This window comes from Bombyx mandarina, chromosome 12 (genome assembly GCF_030267445.1).
Source record: "Bombyx mandarina strain Sakado chromosome 12, ASM3026744v2".
NCBI classification, from domain to species: Eukaryota; Metazoa; Arthropoda; class Insecta; order Lepidoptera; family Bombycidae; genus Bombyx; species Bombyx mandarina.
In genome coordinates this window covers 10,020,185-10,048,168 of record NC_143219.1, presented here as the reverse complement: position 1 = coordinate 10,048,168, position 27,984 = coordinate 10,020,185, and the positions used below count along the sequence as shown (strand labels likewise).

General features: G+C 38.5%; 2 protein-coding genes across 2 annotated transcripts; both read left to right on the top strand.

The window, feature by feature from the left end:
• Nucleotides 1-11,921: 11,921 nt before the first annotated feature.
• Nucleotides 11,922-13,431, top strand: LOC149501807 (E3 ubiquitin-protein ligase CHIP-like). The gene has a single exon (XM_089731952.1). The coding sequence runs from the start codon at nucleotides 12,046-12,048 to the stop codon at nucleotides 12,907-12,909; it is 864 nt and encodes a 287-aa protein (XP_089588078.1). The 5' UTR covers nucleotides 11,922-12,045; the 3' UTR covers nucleotides 12,910-13,431.
• Nucleotides 13,432-21,482: 8,051 nt separating this feature from the next.
• On the top strand, nucleotides 21,483-26,634 carry LOC149501806 (uncharacterized). The gene is made up of 3 exons (XM_089731790.1): nucleotides 21,483-21,546; nucleotides 25,354-26,133; nucleotides 26,400-26,634. The coding sequence occupies exons 1-3, from the start codon at nucleotides 21,483-21,485 to the stop codon at nucleotides 26,432-26,434; spliced, it is 879 nt and encodes a 292-aa protein (XP_089587916.1). The 3' UTR covers nucleotides 26,435-26,634.
• Nucleotides 26,635-27,984: the final 1,350 nt, after the last annotated feature.

The following is a 27,984-nucleotide window of genomic DNA, read 5'->3' as shown; positions in this document are numbered from 1 at the left end:
TCCTCCTAATCCGGGAGGAAATCCGTGTGGAGCTTCCCCTCTGAAATAGCACCGCAGTACTTTTCGCTGGGTTGATGTCTATGCGCCATTTTCGGAACCACTGTCCTAGGGCTAGGGCTGCGCTCTGAAGCTTCTTCGCGATTAGGGACTTATTTCTACTAGAATAGTAAACAGTCGTGTCGTCGGCGAATAAAGCTAAATGGGTCGGCGGCGACCGGGGAATATCGTTGACGAATAAGCTAAATAGGAGGGGTGAGAGGACAGAGCCTTGCGGGACTCCAGCTGTGAGAGGTCGTGGGGAGGAGCGGGTTCCCTCGACTCGATATCGAAAAGAGCGGTTCGACAAGAAGTCCCGTATGATGAGCACGAGACTATCCGGCACGCCCATGTTGAATAGTTTGAAAATCAAACCATTGTGCCAGACTTTGTCGAACGCTTTTGCGACGTCGAAGAAGAGAGCTCCCGTGTATAACGGTTTTGGTCGATTAAGCCCCACAAGAATGTGCTCCGTGAGGCGGTGCACCTGTTGAACGCATGAATGATTTGTACGGAATCCGAATTGTTCATCGATGAGAATGCCCTTGGATGAGACGAAATCTCTGAGGCGCTTGTAGAGCAGACGCTCATACAGTTTGCCTAGAGACATGAGGAGGCTAATCGGGCGGTAGCTCGTCGGATGATTTTTTGGTTTACCGGGTTTATGTATGCCGATAACGTCCGCTTCTTTCCACACCGCGGGAAAGATACAGTTCGCCATAGCGGGAAACAAATACTAGTACGTGGCCTAAAGTATGAAATATGCTTTAGAATCAAATTTATTTACTCTTGACAGACAGTTTCAGTGACAGTTTTTTTTTTATGGCCCGTTTAGGCAGACGTGCATAAGGCCCACCTGATGGTGAGTGGTTACCGTCGCTCATGGCCGTCAGCAATGCCAAGGGCATAGCCAAGCCGATGCCTACCGATAAGTACTCTCCACAAGCCTTGTTTGAAGAAAGAAATGTCATAGCGCTTGGGAAACACCGTGGAGGGGAGCCATCCACAGCCGGATTGTACGTGGCAAAAAAGACCTCTGGGAACGCACTGTGGATGGTCGCAGTGGATCCAGGTAGTATGGATTAACTCTACTCCGGTGGCGGGCGGTGCTATGGTTAAAACGAGATGATGAAATCATCTCAAACAATTCCTCACAGCACTCTTCATGGAACATACGGTACAAAATACAGAGGGATCCGAAGTCCCTCCACAGACCCAGAGGTTCCGACAATCCGATCGGTTTTCTTCTGTATGTAGTCAATTGGAAGAAGATGGCATTTGGGAGCCCCGGCTGAGAGGTGGCAGTAGTACTCCACGCGAGGGCGGACCTGTCTTTGTCCAGGCGTGAAGTACCGCTTCGCTCGGTTGAGTGTTGAGGACTCCCAGCATTTTTGACGCCAACTTGGTTTTGCCCTCCCAATAACTCCGAAATTGGACATCGCTCGAAATGTCGACGCGAATACTCTTGGAAGGTTGCAGGAATACTCCTTGTCCAAATATTATCATATTTTACTAAATTATTTCTACTGGTAAACATACAGGATATCTCGTCATTGCGTGTTATCAAGAAAATTATTAATACTCCAATTTTCATTTTAGAAAAGTCCTTAAGGACTTAACAATAACAAAAGTGCAACTATTTTTCATACAGAAGGCACTAGGTTATTTTAAGTAGCAACTATTTTACGACTTACCAATGCCTACCCAAACGTTTATCAAAAATAGATCAATATGAAACAAAACAAGGCCGTCATTCACATAAAGTACACACACACACACACACACATAAAATAAAATAGTTATCAAAGATTATAGTCGCCTATAAATACGTCTAAACGGGGAAAGTTAATGTGATCGTATAGATATTTACGTTTTTAGTACGCGTTCTGTAAGGGAAGATCCCGTATCGTAACGGAAACATATCTGAAGTATCCCTGAACATTTGGGCGTGGGCATTCAGGTCACGTTTTGGTAACAACGGGAACGATGCCGAGCACCTAGAGGTTTGTTGTGATATCGCCGTGCCGGTTTTTTTCACAATACCTGACCCCGCTAGCCATAGAGATTCGAGTAATCTTAGAGATAGCTCTACCAACTTTATGTTCCTGTTTTTGTTTTAGGTGCCACGTGCCACGGTCTACGTCCCTCTCATTTTATCAAAGTTAAGTCATATATTTAAACAACGTGCCCTTTTTGTCTTCCAGAATTGTTAAATTGAGTTGTTGTGAGGTAATTTTTGATTCCGTTACCAAAACACAATGAATCCGTTCAGTAACTTTAAATTATTGAGAATACATTTTTTACTACCGTATAAACAGCATTGCAGTGGTTTTTTTAACCCTATTATACTTAGCCAAAAGGTTAAATTCGAATTCTACTGGAACCATATTGTAATTTTACCTTTTCCATTTTACTACTATACAAATTATTGTAAGTGATTGATTAACATTGCTCATGGACCTCGGCAATGTCACAGGTGCAGCCAAAATGAGAAATCTATAAAATACTATAAAACACTACAAGAATTTTATCATATCAGAAAAGTTTATGCATCATGAAAACCTCAAAACTTATTTTGCAAATAACGAGTTTCGAAGTGAAAATCTACGTATCTTTATCGAAATAAAATGCAGCCTCTGCTACTCAAAAATATCTGCATCTGTTTAGCTATACGTATTATATATGTATAAAAAACACTATTACAATATCATTGCGCATTGGTGTTCCAATTTATTAACGTCCTAGATGGGACAGCGATGTGGATGAGCGCCTTCTTATGGTCACAGTTATGAATTTATAGTTTACACGTTGGTGACGCCGTCTCTTTGGGATCCAATGAATCCTTCTTGAAGGCGTAAGATGAAAGATGGATGTCCAAAGAATGTAATTTTGAATTTGGAACTCACAAAATCATAATAAACTAAATATCATAAACTAAAGTAAACCAGCTTTTTGTACTGCTGTTGCAACATACTAAAACTTGCTTTGATATTGTGAAGCGTTTGCCTCCCGTTCGACAAACCGTTAAGGAACCCTAATGGAGTGGACTTGGAGAACATCAGGTGAGTCATGAGTATTGTTTCTCCAATTCAGGCTTTTTTCCTATCTTCACTGCGCCACTAAAATATCCTTACTGCCTGCACATCGCATCGCATAATTTGAACCATTTCTCATTCGCACACAATATGGTGTAGCTACACGCACGCTATATCATACTATCTTAAACAATAAATATAAAATTCAATGGAGTTAATTGTTTTTCTAAGTAATTACAAAACATTTGATCTAATACAAATATTGATATTAACCAATGTAATAATGGAATTGTCAATTTGTTTGGAAACTTGACTTCAATCACTTTTTAGGGTAATCACGAACCTGATTGGCTAATATAAATGAATTTTCACAAATTTCATTGCTGCCAAAGACAAATATTGATTTGGCCCACCTAATGGTAAATGTTTACTGCTGTGCATGGCTACCTGTACTGTCAGGGACACAGCCACCTACAGTAAAGTAATACTTTTCTTAAACCTCGTTTGAAGAGAGATGTGATTTGTATGAAGCCATTTGTATTCAAAGAACAACTGTGACTCCAATTTTGTATATTGTGATTATTTACAAAGAAAGGAAAAGACAAATAATGCAATGTGTTGCTTTATAAACAGAAAACACCGGCATTTATACATATTATGTTAATCTTTAAAATGTCTCTTCATTAAAGAATTTAGGACGTAAGATGATGGTGATTATTGTTCGCATGCGTACAAAAAAAAATTAATTAAAAAAAAGGTTTTGTTCCTAAAACAAATATAAGAAAGGGAATTCTGACTTATTAATTTACCCAAGGATAACTTTTAGAAACGTCTCAAGGAAACTCTTCATCTTTATTTTAATATGAAAGTCTCACCTCCGATTTATGTCAAAGCACAACGTTTATTTATTACAAATTCGATTACAACTGAATGAAATTGTCTTAATTTAATTTTTTTATATCAAGTTTTGTTCATTTTGCAGCGGATTCCTTTGGAATATTTCCTCAAACTACATATATCCACTGACAGACACCATCTTACAAGATATGTTCAAAGTAAAATTGAGAGTAACGCTTCTATTCCAGAATACCGATATAAAGTCGATATAAAGGCGCCGCCGAGATTTGGGGTACCGTGTTGTCCAAATAAGTTATATTATTTTAGCATGATATGAAAACGCGTATTTCACAGATTTTAATTTTGTTTAATTTTGCTCTGAATTTTTGATAAGACAAATAGTTCCCGTCAAGACACTCAAGAATTCTTTAGAAATAAAAAAACTAGGTATCTGAAGATATTTTCAATCAATAATACATAGGCAAACATTACAGTGTATATTATAAACAGAATGATAAAAGTGATAAAAGATTGCAAAAACAAATCTTTTAATATTTTTATTTTAAAACTAGCTGTACCCGTCCGCTTCGCTGGGCATTTAAAATTAATATTATTATTTCTGACCCCCACCAAGATTCTCCTCATTAATGCCCCCCACAACTGGTGTAGGGAGTCCAACACTCATATAAATATTAGCCTATCCATTAAGTACATGTATTTTCTACATGGATACCAAGTTTAAAGTCAATCGGATCCATGGTTCGGTAGTTATAACGGGACATCCGTAAAAATCACTGTAGATTTATATATTAGTATAGATTTAAATGTAAGTACGACAAAGGTTCAGGTTTTATTGAAAGAGGTTCATGTATGTTTAATGAAAGTTTGAGCGTGCCTACATGTACGGAACACTGGTCAGGCGTGACATCGTTCGGACTTCACGTTTTAAGCAAGGGGAAGGCAGCTCATATGAGAAATATTAAGGTTTAGCGATCGCCAACAGCTGACGCGGACCAAGCGTGACTCACGCAGAAATACATATTTCCAGCGACCTTCTTCACCTTCAAAACTTCACAATTTCCTTTGTGCATGAAACAATTTAATGTTAACTATTTTATTAAATAGTAAATATACAGAAGAATGATGATTATTATTTGAACATATTTTGATAGTTTCGAACTATTTAGTTTGATGTTAGAATGGTAAATGATTTTTGGAACGAAGTTCCTAATGGGACGATGCGGAGGGGTACCATAACCGGGAAAAAACGTCCCTAACGTAAGATTTTTATTAGTAATGCACACAGTGTACAGCTTAACTTTGTAATAACGTACAAATTAGTAATGCACACAGTGTACGACTTAACTTTGTAATAACGTACAAAAAATAACATATTTTTTTATCATTAATTGACCACAATCTCGGAGCGTTCGTTTACGCAATACACTACGCAATATACTCTTATGCAAACAACCGTGAATGAAGTGTACTACAATAAGTTCGCACGTTACCGAATGACCGTGGGTTGTTGCGAAACCTCCAGTTTTATTTTCTTTATACCTCGAATAGAACTTAAAATTAATGTTTTTATAATAAGGAACTTCGTTCATATCCGGTGTCTCACGACATCACAAATCTTTTTTTACATTTTTAACTATTTATTAAAACAAAATCACGCATTTGTCTTTATAATTTCAAAATAGTAGCAGCGCGGTTAACATTGTCCCGTTATAGCTTAATATTAAAAATAATGTAATATTTCGTAGCGCGACAGACTTAGCTCGTTTGTCAAGGGAGACGACTGCGCGGCTCGTGCCTCCAGCAATCTGTTTGTCCAGCTGCCACCTTCCTCCTTTTAACAAGCGCTTTACTTGATATCCGGAAATTTATTTTTCACGCAATTTGTCATGACTCGTGGTCGACGCGCCGACGATTTATGAACAATTGGACACCGTGTCCCTTACGAGAAATAACACGGTTTACACAATTAAATTAAATCCATGTTGGATTTTAGCCATTTTACGTAACCGTAAATCACCTGATAAATAATAACTGACTGCTTAATGTTTGTTTGGGATTTTAAACTGTGCAATAAATACAGGGTTGAGAGAGATTAACCAAAATTGATTCGGATGAATAATTGCGGATTGCTAACACGAATTACACAACGGTATGAGTATATCGTATCCCGGCAGTTCGGGACAGTCGCTAATCTCAAACATGATAATTGCCATTCGTATATAGAGAGTAGGAACATCGCGAACAATATTGGCTAAATTAAAACACGATTTATACTAGTCAAAGAATTTACAAAAAAAAAAAAAAATTAACAAAATAAATAATAATACTTTCCAAAGCTTAACAACATCTTTTTTATTCATTTAAATGGGCATACGAGTCACAGTCCACGTGGTGTTCGGTGTTTACCGGATTCAAGAATAATCAGAGAGTGAATGACGTCACCCATCTTTTGTGTGTAGGATGTGGCAGTACCAGCAAAAGCAGTCTGTCTACGTTGTAATAAATTAATCGTTATTCAAGTTAGTAAAAGTTTGATTATTTTATTTGCCTATTATGGCTGAACGAGGTCACGCGTTATGTTAAATAGTTATCGGAACTCATCAACACCACAGCCTGAATATCGCCACCCACATACAGATACGAAACATTCGTTTCAATTGTTTAATATAAGAATTGTACATAAAAGAATGGTCTTTAAGATGATTTGTGGCTTTCAGCTTAAGTGTGCTTAGTTTACTAAAAAAACTTGTTGCTTCACCACCTTTTTAGTTTTATTAATTCTCCGAAAATTTCTGAAGGCTTTTTACTATGTGAGTATGGTGTTCTACGAAGAAGATAGTGATTGCTTAGTATCCGAATACTCTAAAGATACATTATAGAAAACGATCAAGATCACTAATAAATGGCGGCCGCCCAACAAAAGAACTCAAAGCACCCCCCATTACATAGAGGTATCAGGTAACTGGCTGTCACCAAAAATGTACTTTTTTTTTTTTTTGTCAGGAGGAAATCGCCGGACTCCCACCCTCCACTGGGGATGGAGGGTGGGGCATGTCGGAGTGGAACCGACTAAAACCTCCTGTCGCTCAACAACCAACGTCCAACCCTCGCATGAGACAGAACTCATGAAAAGGCAAGGGGAGGAGAGTGAAGCGTTTAGTGCGGAGCGCATCTCTCCCATCACCCTCCCCCTCGGGATGCCGGGCCAGCGATCGTCGGCGCCACGACCACCAGCCCTCTCGGTCGGCAGGCTGTCCGAAGCCCGCCTAGATGGCGCCGGTTTGAATAGGTTATCCTACGAAATACCCCGCTGGGTCAGAACCAGCGTGGGTCGAGGATAGCCGGCCTTCCATCACCCGGATGCTCTTGCGTAAAACGCGTGCAGAGCAGCTTGCACGTCGTCTTCTTAGGCCCCATTCGCCGGGCCCCAGACCGACATATGAGGGGGACCCGAAACACTTAGAGGGCCAGGGCTAGGGCGAGATCCGCCTCCCTGGCCCCCGCTCGACGGCGGCGGGCTTGTGCGTCTCTCACGCGCCCGCCGCCTCCTTCTGCGAGATGGTGCACTCGCAGAAGTCGAGCATCGCCTTCCACGACTCGTCGTTGCCGAGCATTGATGCCACAACACTCGGCAACGACAAGTCGTTTCCTATTTTTGCGACGAGGACACGGCGCCACCCCTCCCATGCGGGGCAGGCAACGAGCGTGTGCTCCGCCGTGTCCAAGTCGCAACCACAATGGTAACACTCTGCCGTCGGCTCGGCTCCGATCCGGTGCAGGAACTCACCGAAGCAACCATGCCCAGTGAGCACCTGCGTGAGCCGGAAAGTGAGGCGTCCTCTGTCACGATTCACCCAATCCACAAGAATCGGGCGAATCGCCTCGACGGTCCTACGACCAGCCGAAGGATCGGCCAGCCGCCTGGACCATGACTCCAGCACGGACCGCTGAGATTGGGCCCTCCGCGCTCTGACCACACTGGGGCTGGGACGCGCCACGCCCCGGGCACGAAGGTTAGCCGCCACTGATAGTCAGCGGCGAGCGCCTCCGCCTCCAGGACCCAAGGCGGCGTCCCAGCCAGTACACACGCCGCCTCAAAAGAGATGGTGCGATAACCACGGATGACCCTGACCGCGATGGTGCGTTGCGGCCGTTGCAGCAACTTCGCTACCCCCACGGCCAGGGACTGGCCCCACACGGGTGCCCCGTATAAGGCCATTGACCGCACCACCCCCGTATAGAGACGGCGCGTCACCTGGTCAGGCCCCCCGATGTTGGGAAGAAGCCGGCTTAACGCGCCGGCCACCCCCAACAAACGAGGGACCAGGTGCTGAAAGTGAGCACGGAAGGTCCAACGACTGTCCAGAATGAGGCCGAGGTACTTTAACTGCACCCCGACCCCGATCCGGACGCCTCAAACCACGATATGGGCATCGACAGGTGACCAAAAATGTACTTAATGTTTATTGTTAAAAAAAAAGATTCTACTTAAATATAAAATTGTGGAATGTTGATGCATTCTTTCGAAATTTCCAAGTACCGGTAAGTTCTCTAATTGTAAATTTTTCAATGCACTGTCCTTAACAACTATATAATTACAAAATTGCGTGACATGTACTTTCTAAGACATAATGTATGTATGTATATGTGAAATTGACTCAATTGTTTTGTTACTACGATTTCGTAAGACTCAATTTTCAATAAAGTTCAATTATTTAAAAGAACGTAACGTGAGTCAAGTTTGATGTAAACTTCTATTTTCTGCAATTTCAAGTTTGATGTAAACTTCTATTTTCTGCAATTTTCGCTATTTATAGACATAATCAGTCACAATCAGTCGTCCATAAACAAGAAAACTGTAAAGTACTCGAAACATTAAAAATAACCTAATGACCATAAAAACACGAGGTTATACCGTAAAAGTAGGTTTAATTATAAACTTCTATTGTCAATACTAAATTTCTTACGAATCAATAAACTACGATTAAAAATGTAAAAATAATTTCTAAGAATAGCTATTTAAAAACAATAATAATAGTTTCTGCTAGTGATAGTTACAAAACCAGACGAATTTATAATTAATTCCGTTTCTTTTTTTTTGCAAGAATTTTCTTTTTATTTTGTCATGACTTAGAATAAAAAAAATTCATATTACTCTGAATTTTTCACCCTCTACGATCAACCCCTATTTTTTATTTGTATAAACTTTTTTTATTTGTATAAATTTGTTTAAACTTAAATTTTTTTGGCAAGATTTTCATTTTAATTTTTTATGTTGTCATGACTTAAAATAAAAAATATAAATTCCGTTTCTTGTAGTATTCTTTTCAAATATGGAAATATCATTTACGTCAGAATTATGCTCCTGTAAAGTTGTTTTTTGAGATATTTGCTAGAAGGTTATTGATGGGACGGCTTAGTAAGTTTAATTTCGATGAAGTAAGCACATAAGTTAAAGAATAAGACATATTGTTAATATATTGAATGAAATGACAACGTTTATTTGTATTTTCTTTAAAATAGATCTTTGACCTTATGACTGACTAATGATCTACGACCATGCGTAAAATTATGAAATCGAGAGTATAATTCTGCATCTGATGTATTAAAATATAATGAAATAATTATTTGTGTGCAGACTTGAAACATCACAGCATAAAATATACAGTATTTATATACTTGGTACGATTTAAGATGATACCGTCGTCTCCACCCTGTATATAAGAGAAGGGATATTAAAGGTATCATCAATAAACTGGAAAGGAGCTTTCATTGTTTCCCTATTGGAAATACTTCAAGGGGTAAGTTCGTTTGAAACCGCGTGTAGACAGAAAGCCCTCGTCAAGCCCCCAACTGTCCCTCTGACAAAACTTTGACAACTCTATAGTTACAAGTGCAGGCTTTACGAGCTCACGAATCATTATCTCATTGTTCTCGAGAAACTCAAAATACGTCGTTTACGACAACGCTTTGTTCTCCAAAATTATGATCGTACCCTCGGTTATCCTGAACCATTAGGAACATTATGTTCTCGGCTATCTTGTATATGATTTTGGCAACAACGGTAGATACAAGAATGTACAAACAATCTCAATCACCAGTAGTATTTTAGAACAATTCATGAATGATCATCATGTATAGATAACATGTAATCATTACGTAACAGATATGGCAATAGCTCTTCAGCTTGTAGTTATTACATTTTATTAACAATAATACATTTAACCTTGCAATATATTTAATAAATTAATTGATGCTCTCCCAGTTGTCGAAATGAAATCTTTACCGCTGATAACTTTTTTTTTGTTTTTGATTTTTTCTTATAAAGGTGAGCAAAAAGAAGGAAAATGGTTATTTTTCTATTTCTTTTTATTGTTAGCACTTTTTGTACAGGGAGGAAATGGTCGGACTTACGCTACGCGTTGGGGGCGGTAGCCAAGGCATATCAGAGTTAAACTGACTAAAGCCCCCCATCGCTAAACATCCCGCGTCCGAGCCTTGGGCTGGTAGAGCTCATCCGAGGTAGAACGGGGGCAAGGCTAGATGTATCGAGCGGAGCGCATGTTTCTGCGCCACCTTGACATCACCAGACGTCAAGACCTCTCGGTCCGGACCGTGCTCGGTGCTAGAAGGCGCAGCCAACTCATACACCCTGAGCACCGCACTGGATTACAACCATCGTGTCTCAGGGAGTGCGGTCATCCGCTCTTCCGCAAAGATGTATGAACAACATTCTTATACTTAATTCGGTGGTTTGGTTGTGTGTGTATTTATTTTGTGTTTTATTTTACATGATAAGTGGTTACCTCGCTCATGGACGTCACCAATGCCGGAGCACAGCCTAGCCGCTGCCTACCGCTGAGCACTCTCCGTAAGCCTCGTTTGAAGAAGAACGTGTCATAACACTCGGGAAGCACCGTAGGTGTGAGCTTATTCCAAAGCCGGATCGTACGTGGCAAAACAGATCTCTGGATAAACTGGCACTGGTACTGTGGATGAACGTAGTGGCTCTAGGTAGTATGGATGAATTCTACTCCAGTTGCGGGTGGTGCAATGGTAAAAATGAGAGAATAATATCATCTTAAACTATTCCTGACAGCGATAAAACATACGGTACAAAACACAGAAAGGCCCGAAGTCTCTCGGTAGACCCAGACTTTCTAAATTTATTTGAAACTTTAAAAAGAAAACAGAACATGGAACATCCGGCCATGACTTATGCAAGTGTAGTGTTCATTCACCCGGCCCGCACTCAAATAAAGGCCCCAAAAGTCCCCATTCCGTTTTTGCAGGATAGCCGTCGGAACACCGTGGTACGTCAGGAATGTAAATCTTCATCATCATCATCAGCCTTTATCTGCCCACTGCTGAACATAGGCCTTAAATACGTAAATCTTCACGATGACCTAAAATTAGTATCCATCCCTAAATATAATGTAAAAGCGACTTGACACAATAACCCTCTTATCATAGCCGCTTCAAAATACGTACATACCCGTCCAGACGACTAAGCAACACACAGCCTCCTTCGCCCTAAATACATCGTTTCCGATGCACTATTGGTGCTTTTAGGCATTCCAAGCACCGGTCATCGTTAACGTGAAATCCGTCAAATGCGACGGTGCAGGCTTCGATGTGCAACTTAACCCAGAGAAACAACCCCTGCTTTTCTCACCGGTTCTTCTCAGTGGATCACGTTTCCGACTCGTTGGTAGATTCTGCCCAGCACTGCCCGTGTTAGGGCTAGTATTATGAAAATCTCTCAGGCTGAGCCCCGTGAGCTCGCCTATACAATTGTTGAAGCTAGTTTAGCCTGCTGAGGTTACTGGGATAGGAAAAAAACGGGAAAATTTTCCAAATATGAATATATAAAAATGAAATGCTGTTCGTCAGTCTCGCTAAAATTCGAGAACCGCTGGACCCATTTGGCTGATTTTGGTCTTGAATTATTTGTGGAAGTCCAGAGAAGGTTTAAAAGGCAGAATAAATCGAGATTTACGTACTTAGCACTTCATATTAATCCTTATTTTAAAAAGATCTCAGAAACGGCAGCAGGATTAGAGCTTCGTAGAATGTGATTAGTGAAAACATTACAGTGAATAAAAATTAGTTCAAAATGAGCAAACATATGTATTCGACGGCAAATTTGACCGATAAAGAACTGAAGGAACAAGGGAATAGGCTTTTTAGTTTACGGCGGTACGAAGATGCAAAGAATTGCTATACAAAAGCTATTATAAAAAATCCATCAGTGGCCACATACTTCACAAACCGTGCCCTTTGTCATCTCAAAATGAAACACTGGGAGGCAACCTGTCAAGATTGTCGAAGGGCCCTTGACATTGATACAAACCAGGTCAAAGGACATTTCTTTCTGGGACAGGCTCTGGTTGAACTTGAATGCTATGATGAAGCCATCAAGCATCTGCATAGAGCAAATGATCTGGCTCGTGAGCAGAAGCTAAATTTCGGTGATGACATAGCTGCACAGCTACGCACAGCACGGAAGAAGAGATGGAATGTACAAGAGGAGAAAAGGATAGCCCAAGAAATTGAATTGCAAACATATTTAAACAGGCTAATAAATGAAGACATGCAACGTAGGATAGAGACCCTGAAACTAGATGGAAACAATGAAGATGATCGTAATACAAAAATATCCAAAATTGAGGAAGAATGTAATAACTACTCTAGTGAATTAAATAATTTATTTTCAAAAATTGACGATCGCCGAAGGAAGCGCGATGTGCCAGATTACCTATGTGGTAAAATAAGCTTTGAAATCCTGAATGAGCCGGTCATCACTCCGAGTGGCATCACTTATGAGAAAAAGGACATTGAGGAACATTTAGAACGCGTTGGTCACTTCGATCCGGTTACCCGTGTGAAGTTGACGGCAGATCAGCTGATACCCAACTTCACTATGAAGGAGGTCGTTGACGCTTTTCTGCAGGACAACGAATGGGCCCTCGACTATTGAACATATCTCGTATTTGTAACCTCGATGTAACCAATACGATTTTCGCACAGACGTGAATCGAATTCTTTATTTGTGTGAAATTTTATTCTGATTTTACGTTTTTCGTTATTTGTGCACGAAAGTTTCGTCTTACGGAAAAGTCATAAGCGCGAATGTGACTAGGGTTGCCACCCGCACTTAATAATAAAGTATTGTACGTTATTTCGGGTAGTTGTACTCTATACTTTATGTGAAAAATAAAGTACACACGAAAATACTTTATTTGAAAAGTTTTAGTCGTATGTATGTTTTTGTTAGGCGAAATACATCGATCGCTCAGTTGATGTCGCCGCTCGCCAACGCCTCAGCACCTAAGCACTCGTTTTTTTAACAATTAATTCTGAACGCAACATAACCTCAAATGTCAACAATGTCACTGTCATTAATTGTCACAGTTTCGTGTTTAATTTTATCAATTGTAATAAAAAATATGTCTTTAACATAATAATAATAATAATAAATAAATTGTACTTTATGTTAATACTTTGTACTTTTTTTCCTACCCATAATACCCAATGTACTTTATCTGCAAAAAAAAGGTGGCAACCCTAAATGTGACAGTTACGTGGTGAAGTCACATCAATAACGCGAAAGTGCTCATCGATAGAAGTTAAAAATGATTCGTTCCCGCTTATGAATTCCAATTAGAAAAAAAAATTTTTTTTTGCAGCAATGCAATTTTTTTTATGCATTTCTGTACACTCTATACGAGATAGGAAAAGTAGTTGAGCTACGTCAGTTTTTATGTCTACCTTTATCTATATAATATATAAACCATAACCTAATTCCTAAAATAGTTAGGCAGATTAGTGACAAATATGGGAAAGCAACTGTCATAATGACGTTTTAGTAACATTGCAATTTTATATTCTATAAACTAAGTACCATAACTATATATTATTACATTATTTAGTGTCGATATTTCTTGTAACATGTACGTAAGTGCATATAAGTTTAATCGAAAAACTGTAAAAGGAATTCGTTGAGAAAAATTATTGAAATTATTTGGGCAGCAGATAAGGCAGATAATTGTAACTATACTGAGATTTTAGAACTTGTATCTCAAGGTGGGTGGCGCGTCTACGTTGTAGATGTCTATGGGCTCCAGTAACCACTTAACATCAGGTGGGCTGTGAGCTCGTCCACCCATCTACGCAATAAAAAAAAAAAAAAAAAGATAAATATGAAATTGCTCAGAATTAAATAAAAATAACAATTTTGTTTTTCCTTTTTTTTTTTGTTTTAAGTTTTTTTTATACAAAAGTTTAGGTCGTTTATTTATCGATTGAGGCACTACGAAGTCTGCCGGGTCAGCTAGTAATAAATATATTATTATAAATATTGAATTACAGGGTAATTAATATATCCTTATTTGAAAGCACTCAATTGGAAAACGAAAAAACAATTTTCCACAATTTTCAGGTTGCACTGGTCTACGACCCGTAGGGACGGACTTGTCATGAAAAATGATATCAAAGCAGGTGTGTTCATTCTATGAACGTTGGTGGATGGTTAGCCTTTGGTCATCTGACGGCACACAAGCGCCGGTAATCCTGCACTGCATCCATCATTCTGTAATCCAGGCTCTAGCTCACCACCGCTCAAAATGGCTATAAAGGGGCTTTAAACGATTACGTGCGTAAATGTTCCTTACTCCGTTCCATTCTTCATTGTTGCTGTTAATTAAAATATTATCTTAAAATCATGACTTGGGCTTTAGTGTTTTTTTTTTAATTTCATTACATGTCTTTTCTCTATGGCTTTTGAGTTGTTTTGTATTTCCACAAAAATTTTGTTCACTACTTGCTATTATTTACACCAATCGTTCACAAACTAACAATTCTTCAACGAGTTATTCAGAAAAATTGCGTACGATCTATGTTAGTCAAATTTGTATATTTATCAAATGAATTAAAATGTTTGCGTTGTAACTCACATATACTAAATAAATACAAAGGAATAATAAATAAGTAGGTGTATTATGATTTTTCAGATTCAAAAATAAAACTTTTAAAATATTTAAAATAGTTTTATTTTACGGCAAGATACGGGGATATGTTAGAATTTAACAAATAAAAAAAAAAGTTTAGTGATTTTTTGTCGATCCTGGGACAAGTTTTGTATGTTATATATTTAAAGTAAATTTAATATGTATTTAAAAGCTAATTTTATTAATTATAAAATTGGAACGATTACTCTGCTTCACATTAACTGGCATAAAGATATTATAATAAACATAAATGTAGGAGACAGTAGCAAGTAAACAAAGACAATATGTTAATTTCCAAATTATTTGTTCAAACATAACTCTAAGGTTAAGGCTGAACCGGTTTATATGAAAATCTTGAATGCTTAGAATTTTAAAACTGGTATAAACTTTATCTTAAAATTACCTAGTGTAGATATTATAAAACTAAAATCATGTTTTATAAATAATAATATAATGAATAATAATCTAATAAAATATATTCGAATCTGCATCAATATCAATCGAATATTGATATTGATGCAGACGTGTCTCGTTCGTAGTGAATTTCGAAATTTTATTTATATGTCGTGGATAACGACTTTTTGTTGTCGTGGATAACGACTTTTAGTAATAATAAGACGGTGGTTTTGATTATTATTTTAAATGATGAAATGTTGTTTTGATAAATATCACAAAATGAAGGGTAGACTCCGTAACGCCACAGTATAAAATGGCGCTACGTGGACAGAGTCGTGGCATTCCGTGTCAGACAGTCATTCCGTCCGTCTCAGTCAGTGAGTCTCTGACAGTCAGTCAGTCAGTCAGTCGGTCTGTCGGTATGTGGAACGAAACTGTCGGTTTACCCTGTCATTGTGAAAGTTGTGTGTGTTGAGTTTCAATAATTATTATTCAAAATGTTTTATTGACTTTTTATAAACTGAGTTCAACCAAATACGAATGATGACGGAACCTACCGCTCAGCCATCCCTGATGTGTGCCAACATATATATTATCGTGTGTAATATTATCAGTCCAAAATCTCAATCCAGACTGTACTTTATAGTTGGTATGAATAGTATTCATAAAAATTTTGTCACTCAATGCAATGGAAAGAAATTGGACACCTAGTGTCCTGTCCTGTTCCTGTCTTTCTTAATTCAATTTTACTATCATTAGTTTAAAATAACCATGATCTTTAAAATAAACAGAACCATTTTCAAATAAAAAAGGATTTATGTATTTAAAATGTATTCACCTAAATTAATTTCGTTCGTGGCCTGTGCGTGTACATACAACGTCAAAAACAAGAAGATACGGCAAAGCTAAGCCCTAGGGTTTAACCGCTACGTGCTTCGGATACGGCGGACATTATAACCAGTTTAAGCCAGAACTCCGAGAAACACTCTGAATTTCAATTAGTCGAGCCTATATCGTAATACGTCACGGGAAGTCAATTTCAATAAAATATGTAGTGAACTGGCGACGGAGCACTCACTTACTTATTTAAATTATTGACCAGCTAAAAGAGTCTCATAAAGAACACTGAAGTATGCAATCCCGATCGCCTCGATTTCTTATTAGTTTCTACGAATATTTCAGCATATATCTTAAAAGTAAATATCGTCGCCTGCTTATTAGTAATGCTATTCTTGTATAATTATTAAAATTAAATGTTTAAATAAAAGAGTTTTCTCGAGCGAAGAAAATTATTATTCATGTGAAATCTGTTCATGCGGTCAGACATGAATCAGAGAAGATCATAATTTTGGGTCCGATAGAGGGCAAGCGCGCCCTGGGCAGAACACCAGCCAGGTGGTCAAATCTGGTTTTAATTTTTCATTATTATTATTATTTTTTTAGACTTGTTTTTTCTTTTATTGTGAATATTTCTATTTATTTAAAAAAAAGAATATATTTGAGAAAAAACAAAAAGAAAAAAAAGCCCGCTGAGTTTGTTTCGCCGGTTCTTCTCAGGACTGTGGCTTTTTTTGGAACCGGTGGTAGAGTTAACATTGTTATTTGTATTTTGACATTCAACAAGTGTGTCATACTGACATCTAAGTTGAAATAAATGATTTTGAATTTGAATTTGAATTTGAATTTGGTTAAGGAAGCCGTTGGTGGGAGTCTTATACCATGCGCTCCATGCCACCCATGATCGAACACTGTGGAGTAAAGTCACACGTGGTCGCAATCCTCAGCAGTGAGGGAACGATGAAGAAGAAGAAGTGTTCAAATTTTGATTTCGTCATGGCCTAACCAATAAGACACCGGATGCATTTGTATCTAGCGTTGCGCTGCTCGAATCCCGCAGGCAGGTATACATTTTTATTTTGAAATACGTACCTAGCATCCACTGTGAAGGAATAACATCTTGTATTGCACGTGTGTATTCAAACCTACAAAAATTATAATTTATAATTATTAGTGGTAGGGCGCTTTGTGGGCCCGCACGGGCTTGTACCACTATCCTGCCTATTTCTGCCATGAAGATTATAACGTGTTTCGGTTCGAAGGGCAGGTTAGCCGTTGCACTTTAAAAACTGTTACTAAGAACTCATGTCTCAAGGTGGCCTTAACTTCAGGTGAATCTACCTAAGTAATAACAGAAATGGGGGTGTATATCTGCGCCGCTTCGATCTGATGCTGGCGTTTACGTTAAGCAATATGACACATCGAAACTGATTCTTTTCATAAAGAATAGCATCAGAAACCGACACACATATCAAAATCATGAAGACTGTGATACAATAGTGGGAATGGATGACCTAGAGAGAGTTTATGTGGTTAGAGGCAGCGTGAGCGAACACTACACTTGCATAAGTCATAACGGAAAGCATGCAAATTTTTGTGGAGTGTCACGTTGTTACGAAGAGAATTTATATCGCTTTCAGATCATTGGGTAGATATGTATGTAGTTATTTTTTATTTTATTTATCAATAAATAATAGATATTGAACCTAACAAGCGATCCCACAAAATTTCGTATTCGAATAAAACAAACTTTTTTTATAGTTAGTAAATAGTTACGAAAAAGCGTGATTACGAATTGTACATGACACAACAAGACCTCGAGCGAATTAATTTCTGTGTAAATCCAACGTTCAAAACGAATTCTGAATAATACCTATAATATTGAAATTCACTATCTCTTAACAATCTCAATTATCGATTCCGTGAATCTCACGATGATTCATCCTCTTAATATACTGTTCCATTATGAACGGTATTTTTCTATTGAATCTGAAATCTCCCACAATCAACATATTTAATTTTTGAAATATTGCGTGCTACAAATGGTTCGTAGAAATAGTAATACAGCTGTACATATTACATAGATAGTCAACACGCAAAAAGGCTCAGTTTGAGACACCCAAGCTGGGTAGATTGACCTTAATTTCAGTTCTATTTTATCGTTTAATACTTTTATTCATTAAATCGGTGAATCAATAATCTTCCATAATAATTTAGTAGCTGATAATAATCCTAGTAATCTTCACTGGTGATTTAGTAACTGATAGTCATAGCCTGGTTTTTTCTTCTTTCAAATAACTTTCTGAAAAAAATGTTATGTATCTGATATTATAATATCGCACAAAACAGTACACCCACACAAAGGTATATTCGATAAAGGGGAATGATTAAAAACAAATAAGTTGTAATTTTAGTTATATTTAAAAAAGGAAAAGATAATTATTCTTTTAAACTCTGTTAGTAGTTACTTTATTTTTTAATAATTAATTGCAAATGTCAAATAGTGGATTGAAATGATGATCTATAAATATAACAAAGCACTGGGATAATCTGTGGGTTTGTTTGTTCGCTCACACCTCTGGAATTACTGAAAGGATTATCGGGTATTTTCACTGATAAACAGATTAATTTGGAGCAGAGTATAGGCTTGTATTATTCGTTTTATAAGAATAGGCTCTTGTAAAAAGAAGTTGACAAACTGTATATGTATTTGGAATTCAGACGTATACTGTTAGATACAGACAATACGAAGCACACTTTGATTGCCTATTACATTTTCACGCCCAAATGACTAAACCTATTTTGTTGATATTCGGTATGGAAACATAGAGAGCCCTGGGAAAGATTATATGCTACCTTTCAACCCCATACTGAGTATGGTTTTATATTTAAGCGATATAAAGTGTAGTCCGTGCAGACGAAGCTGCAAACGGAAAGAAAATAGAATGTAAAACAATAATGGGATTCGGATAATATTCACGATATGGTAAAATTATATTTTTATTTTACTTATTTACCGTTTCTACAAAGAAATTTGTATAAAATTACTCATTATTATTAGGAAGTAGTTAAAAATAGTTATGTTTTGAAACCACTAACAATCTTGTGCTAATAGTAACTGGCTGATTGATAGTATCAAGATTCAAAACACACGTAATTAACTGCGGTTGCTTCAGGATCACAGTTCGCGATTCATGTAACAAACTTGTTACGAGAAAGAAAATGAGGACAGAAAGTTTTATTACGTGCTCACTCTGTTACAAGATTATTTCCTTGGATGGATACAAAGAAGATTCGAAAAAGTTTACACTCGATATGAATTCCCTGAAGGCAGACGTGGGTACAGACTTGTTCGGGGAATTTCCACAAACGTGATCGTGTCAGGACTCTCTTTTGTTAAGTTTTATGGGTTTGCATCCGAACACACGTACACGGACGATAAACAGCTTTAAAACTGGTATTTAAATTAAACTCAAATAAAACGGAGCACGGAATTGTAAACTTTAAATGATTTACAATGAATTAATTGTAAATGTATTCATTTGAGTTACGAATCTTATTCGTGAGACAATTAGATTCATTTAAAATATATTTGATTAATGCTAATTTTAATACATATTGTTCATAATCCTCTTCCTTCTTTGGGATGGACTATATCAATCACTTATCCCCAATAGGTAGCAGATTAAACTAGACAAGTAGCTGTTTAACGAAAAGCAATCAATCAATATACGCAGTCTTGATGATTGAAAACTATTACTAACTACTAGTATGTAATTGATTATGACAATTGAATTTACATACTTTTAAACTATACTTTAATTTATATTTTTTGGAATTTGAATTGTCTCTGAGCGCTTTCCAAGGCTGCTGTGAGCAAATTCTGTTAGTCTAGTCTACTACCGCTGTGAATGCCCCATGAACATCTGGCCCTCAATGCGAAATAGAGACTAATCTTACAACGGCTGTCTCATCCTTTAAACCGAAACGCATTACTGCTTCACGGCAGAAATAGGCAGGGTGGTAGTACCTACCCGAGCGGATTCACAAGAAGTCCTACCATTACCCCTATTATCCTATTTACTGAGACTTTTTCAGTGGACTTTTTGGAGGATCCCGTGGAGTTACGTCCAACGAATTAATTATAGTCGAATTTCGACTACTGCTGGACCACTAGTATTATATTATACTATGTTAGTTGGCTGCTGGTTCTCCTTGTAATAAATAAATAAAACAGCAAAACAAATGACGTGTTAATAAGGACATTTTAAATGAACGTAAGAATTCGTAGATAACAGCTAGAGTGCCGTAGTCGAACGAAAGGAAGCTCTTGTAGTACTCCCAAGCGCGTTGTCTAACAACTAGTGACTTAAACACCTTTATCCAGCACTTAGAATTTTAATTGTCGTGTACTTAAAGGCATCACATAATAAAATAACGTTTTTTAGTGTAATTATGTTTTTGTTATTTTAAGATTTCGACGAAATGGATTGTTGCATTATCTGTATCACAGGCTTATTATAAAGCTTTTGAGTTGTAAATGAAAGCAAATTTAAAAATTTTAAACAAATAGAATTGACCTTTTTTCACACACCTTTTTGTTAAACTGATCCTATTTCGTAGTAACACAATATAATAATATGTTCTTAGATTACTATGTTTCACTTGCCCCTAATTGCTCTAGTACGTCGAAAGATACAAGATGAACACAAAATAGATAATGTGGACATATATATACCTAGACAGTCTGTTATTCACCGTTTATCTTGACGCATACGATCTGATATATTGCGTACAAGTATATGACCATAGCACTCTGTCATCCTGACGGGTAAACTAAATTGTAAACACATCAGATGGAACTCGTATACCACAGCCCCTAACGCAGACGCTTGGACACGTTAGTTGATGATCTCACTTTCAATATAATCGCTCCGCTAACCCCGACTCGCTACCCGCTAAATATCGCGCATCACCCGGATATACTCGACAACGTAAGCCCCTCAGGCCAACTCGTAGCGTTCGATGATGACGAAAAAGCAGAGCTGCTGGCCGATAAATTGCAAAGCCAGTGCTCACCCAGAACTCAATCCGCGGATCCTGTTCATGTAGAAATAGTAGATAATGAGGTCGAACGTAGAGCCTCCTTGCCACCCTCGAACGCGTTATCATCTACCACTCCAATGGAAATTAAAGACCTGATCAAAGACCTACGTCCTTTTTTTTTTTTCCGACGGGATTTCTAACCGCGTTATTAAACTTCTACCCGCCCAAACAAGTCGTGATGTTGTCATCTATTTTCAGTGCCGCTATGACGAACTTTATCTTTCCCGCCATGTGGAAAGAAGCGGACGTTATCGGCATACATAAACCCGGTAAACCCAAAAAGCCACCGACGAGTTACCGCCTCATGTCTCTAGGCAAACTGTATGAACGTCTGCTCTACAAACGCCTCAGAGACTTCGTCTCATCCAAGGGCAATCTCATCGATGCACAATTCGGATTCCGCGCAAATCGGCGGAGGCGGAGGCTCACATTTTCGTAGGACTTAACCGACCTTAACCGTTATAACGCCTCAGAGACTTTGTCTCATCCAGGGGCATTTTCTTTCAAACTATCCAATATAAGCGTGCCGGACAGTCTCGTGCTAATCATACGGGACTTCTTGTCGAACCGCTTTTTTCGATAACGAGTCGTAAAACCAGCTCCTCCCCGCGACCTTTCACAGCTGGAGTCCCGCAAGGCTCTGTCCTCTTACCGCTCCTATTTAGTTCATTCGTCAACGATATTCCCCGGTTGCCGCCGACACATTTAGCTTTATTTTTCGACGACACTACTGTTTACTATTCGAGTAGAAACATGTCCTTAATCGCGAGGAAACTCCAGAGCGCAGCCGAAGCCCTAGGACAGTGGTTCCGAAAATGGCGCATAGACATCAACCCAAAGAAAAGTACTGCGGTGCCATTTCAAAGGGAAGACTCCACACGGGTTTCCTCCTGGATTAGGAGGAGGATTCTCACATCCCCGATCACCCTCTTCGGCCAACTCTTACCATGGGCCAGGAAGGCCAAGTGCCTGGGTGTCACCATCCATCCATGCACCATCCATGCATCCATGACATTCCGCCCACATGTAAAATCAGTCCGTGAACGTGCCGCGTTTATTCTCGCCAAACTCTCTACCCCATGGTAAGGGAAGTAAAATGTCCCTTTGGAACAAGGTGACCCTTTACAAAACTTGCATAAGGCCCATCATGACTTACGCGAATATGGTGTTCGCTCACGCGGCCCGGACACACATATCCAATCCCTACAATGTCGTTTTTGCAGGCTAGTCGTCGGAGCTCTGTGGTTCTTGAGGAACGTCGACTTACACGAGACCTGGACTTCGAATCGATCCGAAAACACATGAAGTCAGCATCAGAACGTTACTTCTTTAAGTCTATGCGTCATGATAATCGCCTTATCGTTGCTGCAGCAGACTACTTCCTGAATCCTGATCACGCAGGAGCCAGTCACCGTTGACGCCTTAGACACATCTTTACGGATCCATCAGATCCAATAACCCTTGCATTAGACGTCTTCAGCCCTAACGTGCGTGGTGGCCAATGATACTTCTTAACTAAGACGATTTCCAAAGAATGGTTACACTGTGATCCACTTCGATTTCTGTAATGGAAAGACCACGTTAAAGTATAATCACCATGCAGTTTTAAAAATCTTTAAGACAGTTTCGGCCCTAAGGATCAGTTTTCTTACCGTATCTGAGAAAACATGGGCATATAGATCTTACCGCATTATGATTTCTTCTGGGATGTTACACTACAGGCTACGCAGATGACGATCTTTTATTAGTAGAGACAGACTCTCGGTCTGAAATTGATTGAAAAGTCGGTCTGAAAAGCCAAAACATTTATCGATTTAAAATCGAATTAAGTGATCAGAATAGTCCCGATTTTTCATAACAAATGTTCCAGCTTCTAGTCGAAGAAAACCATGATGTAGCTCTTCATGAGCAATTTCTGGAAATCAGGATAAAAGGCAGTCTCTTAAAATTGTCCTAAAAAGTCAAATTTATTAAAGATATATAACAAATAGGTGAAGAACAAAAGCGTATTTTTTTGTGATTTGATTAGAATATTTCCCTATTCCTGTTCTATTAGATTATCCTATTTGGAATATTCCTATTAAATTCCTCCTTTTAATATATGGAAAATTACCAATACAGTTAAGTTAAGTTGTTTTATTTACTGTTTACCAGGCTCACAACTCCTGTCCAATAAAAATTACCCAAAAGGTCAACGACTAGAATTTACTGGTGGTAGGACCTCTTGGGAGTCCGCACGGGTAGGTACCACCGCCCCGCCTATTTCTTCCGTAGCAGTAATGCGTTTCGGTTTGAAGGGTGGGGCAGCCGTTGTGACTATACTGAGACCTTAGAACTATATTTCAAAGTGTGTGGCGCATTTACGTTGTAGATGTCTATGGGCTCCGGTAACCACTTAACACCAGGTGGGCTGTGAGCTCGTCCACACATCTAAGCTATAAAAAAAAAAAAAACATTTCTGTGTAAGGCACGTATAATAGTTGGTGCGTAAAAGCTTTTAGTACTGATGTACTGCCTAGTTTTATTCTTGTAAAATTAGAAACACAACATCATGCGTCACCTACTAACATATTCGATGCTAACGAATATTTATTACCGCGTGACAGAATGTATTATGCAGGTCTTGTGACAAGTGGAGGAAACTTTGAGGCAGACGTTTTTACCACAACTCTTACCTTACAAATCGTTATATGAAAAGTTATTACCACAGTTCTCGCCTTTTTAATAATAGGTTGAGGAAAAGATTCTTCACCTTTTTTTAAGAAAATTCACAACATTTTTTATATATTATAGTTTATTCATATTTAACTAAAGTATGTAGGTACTGGTTCTGATCAAAATACCGCGACAATTGGTTTTGGCAGTCCTCTCGTGATGTTAACCTGACACTGCCTAAAGAATTCTGAAGAGTCCGAAACAGGTGGTAATCTGAAGGTGCAAGCTCAGGACTATACGGCGGATGCATTAACACCACCCAGCCAAGCTCTCTTAATTTTTGCTGAATGGCTAAAGATGTGTGAGGTCTAGCGTTATCATGATGAAAAACCACACCCCATCTGTTGATTAATTCCGGCCACTTTCTCTCAACTTCTTGCTTTAATCTCATCAGTTCTTCGCAGTAGAGCTCAGAATTGATGGTCCTATCTGGTAGTAACAGCTCATAATGAATAATGCTCTTCCAATCCCACCATACACACAGCATCACTTTATTGCGAGTTAACCTGGGTTTCGCCACAGTCTGTGAAGCCTGACCGGCCTTTGACCACGACCTTTTTCACACGTTCTTGTCGTACGTGATCCACTTTTCATCACCAGTTATCAGCTTCTTCAAAAATGGTTCGGTTTCATTACGTCGTAATAAAGAATCACAAATGAGTACACGGCTCATTAAGTTTTTTTCAGTGAGTTCGTGAGGTACCCAAATATCGAGCTTTTTTGTGTACCCAGTTTTTTTCAAATGCGCCAAAACTGTTTTGTGATCAACTTCCAGTTCTTCAGCTACGCCGTAACTACTAATATGCCGATCTGCCCCCACTTTTTAAAAAATGGCATTGTTCACCCTGTTTTTTTCCAACTCTTAAAACCGTCACTAGAGAGCGCTGTAATACGCAAATCCGTTGTCATGATATCCTTGTCATAAGTGACACAGTATCCGTAGATTATTGATTTTTATTGAATATACAAGTTTTTCTAATCCAAGTTTATTTTCATAATCATCCCTCGGAAAGTCGATCATGGTCCAATACGAGCCGGATAAGAAAACAACTAATGATAAACAATAATTATAAGTGCAAAAGAACGTTACAAACCGTAATTAACACAAAACTATTTCGTTGCTAAGTACTAGTGAATGTGAAGAATGGGCCCGGAAAGTTATATTAAATTACAAACCGATGTTCAAAATAAGATATTTAAGGCATAGGTTAATTTCAAAAAGTCACCTGCGTCTAGAATAACAAGGGAATATATCGAAACGAGATTGCAATTATCGGAACAACATTGGTTAAAGTTTGAAGAAAATCACCAGAATGTTATATTGGGATGCGAAAGTAACGATTATAGCTATTAAACAAAAGGTACAATAACAAACGTTACATCGCGAACTGCATTCTGGCCAGGCTGGTTGGGCAAAAGGGCTTTATCTTCAGAGTCATCCAACGGTGTCAAACAAATATTCGATACGACAAATGATTGCTTGCACGCTTTATCTAACCTTGGTATACCTGTATCGACATGGGACATCTTGATTATATATCTCATCACAATAAAATTGGATAATGAATCCCAGAAACAATGGAAACAAAAACTAAGCGAACAGGCTGATCGATTGCCTACACTAAGCGAGTTCCAATCATTCCTGGAATCAAGATATCGAGCACTCGAGTTTTTAGAACCAAACCAAAGAATAGAGTCTAGAGGCAAAGATGTAGTGGATAAACCGAAGGTGTTCAGCGTGACGACGTCTGTATCCTGCCCATTCTGTTCGGGAGATCACTTGCTTTATCAATGCAAGAAATTTGTATTAGAAGCCATCGAGAATCGCCGGGAGTTCATCCAGAAGAGAAAACTGTGTTTCAATTGCTTCGGAGCTAACCATTCGGTAACACAGTGCAAACGACGCACGGCTTGTTGGCGCTGTGGCCGACGCCATCACTCGCTGCTGCACCAGGAAGGCGGCACTCACAATCCGGCCCTGGCGGGCCCTAGTCAGCCCACTAATCAACAGCGGGAGCCAGCACAAGAACCGCAGGCGGCGGATCACGTGGAGCGTGTTGTCAGCCATTTTTCTAACAGTGAAATGAGATCAAGTAGTCAAGTAATGTTAGCTACCGCATTAGTTAATGTATCCAGCAAGGGTATGTATCACACACTTAGGACATTGTTGGATCAGGGCTCTCAAGCCTCGTTTATTAGTGAACACGCAGTTCAACTTTTGCAGCTTTGAAGGTTGCCAGTTCGAAGTACCATATCTGGTTTAGGAGGAGAAAAATCTAGTATTTCAGTAAAACATATGGTTCAATTTAAAGTACAGTCCACATATAACTCTTTTAGCTATCCCATTCAAGCCTATGTTTTAAACTGCCTAACATCCACTCTTCCTTCACAGCAAATTCAATTACAGGATTGGCCGGAATTGTTGCAATTGCAGATGGCTGATCCAGGATATGGTACACCAAGCAATATAGATCTTCTACTGGGCGCTGATGTGTATGGTCAGGTTTTGTCAGAAGGCATATTGAGAAATCCATCTGGAATCTTGACAGCTCAAAATACACAGCTGGGATGGATCCTGTCGGGACGAGTTTAAGTTAGTGGGGATACTCCTTACATTATTAGCGCACATACCCATGACAACTCAATCAATGATTTGCAGCGTCAGTTCTGGGAGATTGAAACTGACTAGCATCATCCACTTTTATCCAAGGAAGAAGAATCCTGTGAAAGATACTTTGAATCCACTACAACTAGGGACAGTTTGGGTCGTTATGTTGTAGGTCTTCCTTTTCGCGACAACAATCCACTTGCTCAAGAAGAAACTTGAAAATAATCCAGTCCTGAAGCAAGAATAATCCAAGGTAATAAATGTAGCCACCTGGCTATGAATCATATAGAAGTAATTAATGACAAACAAGAAGCTGCTAAGCCAGGATGCGTTTATCTACCTCATCATGCAGTTGGTTGTTCGCGAGGACAAAAGTACAACGAAGGTCGGCGTTGTTTTCGACGCTTCGTGTAAGGGTACCAGCGGCAAGTCATTGAACAATGATTTATTGGTAGGTCCAAGGCTTCAACCAGAGTTACGACACATAATTATGAAATGGCGTACTTATCCTATATATTTCGCAGCGGACATAGTTAAGATGTATCGAATGGTCAAGGTCGTACCAGAGCATACTGACTTCCAGATAATGTCACAAGGGTACTATCAAATGTAAGAAATCTAAAATTGTAAGACCAGTCTCCAAACTTTGCATTTTGCCTATCGCTTTTTAACATTACTTACCTGAATAACTGTATATATTTCATGCAATGTATGTAACTTAAATGTATCTTTGGATGCATCAGCTATTAAGTATTTTGTTATTGTTTAGTTGTAAGTAAGTACGAACTGTTTAAAAGCAACCCTTGACTGAACTTTGTCGTTATTATGGTTTCTTTAATGTGTAAGTTTATATTTAGTTCATGTTGAGCAGTTCTTTATTGATTACTATTAGGTTAAGATGTTACGGTTTCATGGAAATGTTAATTGTACATGTAAAATTTTATGGCCTCATTGTTGGCTATGAACTTTTGTAGTTCATGGTGGGCGGAATGTTCACCCTGTTTTTTCCAACTCTTAAAACCGTCACTAGAGAGCGCTGTAATACGCAAATCCGTTGTCATGATATCCTTGTCATAAGTGATACAGTATCCGTAGATTATTGATTTTTATTGAATATACAAGTTTTTCTAATCCAAGTTTATTTTCATAATCATCCCTCGGAAAGTCGATCAGGCATCTTACGACAGTACGAAAAATAAATAAAAATCACATATTTTCCTAATATGAATTTGGAATTACCTTCTTTAAAATTTAAACTTTTGATGATACCAAAACCAGACAGTATAGCCAAAGAGATTTTATTACAAGTTCATACATACTATAATGCGAAAAAACTTTTTCCCCAACCTACTATATTTTTTTCTGTTAGAGTTGGACAGACGAG

Coding starts and splice junctions, on each gene's coding strand:
- LOC149501807 (XM_089731952.1), top strand. CDS start 12,046: ATGAGCAAACATATGTATTCGACGGCAAATTTGACCGATAAAGAACTG.
- LOC149501806 (XM_089731790.1), top strand. CDS start 21,483: ATGACGAACTTTATCTTTCCCGCCATGTGGAAAGAAGCGGACGTTATC. Junction 21,547..25,353: donor TATCGGCATACATAAACCCG/GTAAACCCAAAA, acceptor ATTAAACAAAAG/GTACAATAACAAACGTTACA. Junction 26,134..26,399: donor AGTTAATGTATCCAGCAAGG/GTATGTATCACA, acceptor ATTCAATTACAG/GATTGGCCGGAATTGTTGCA.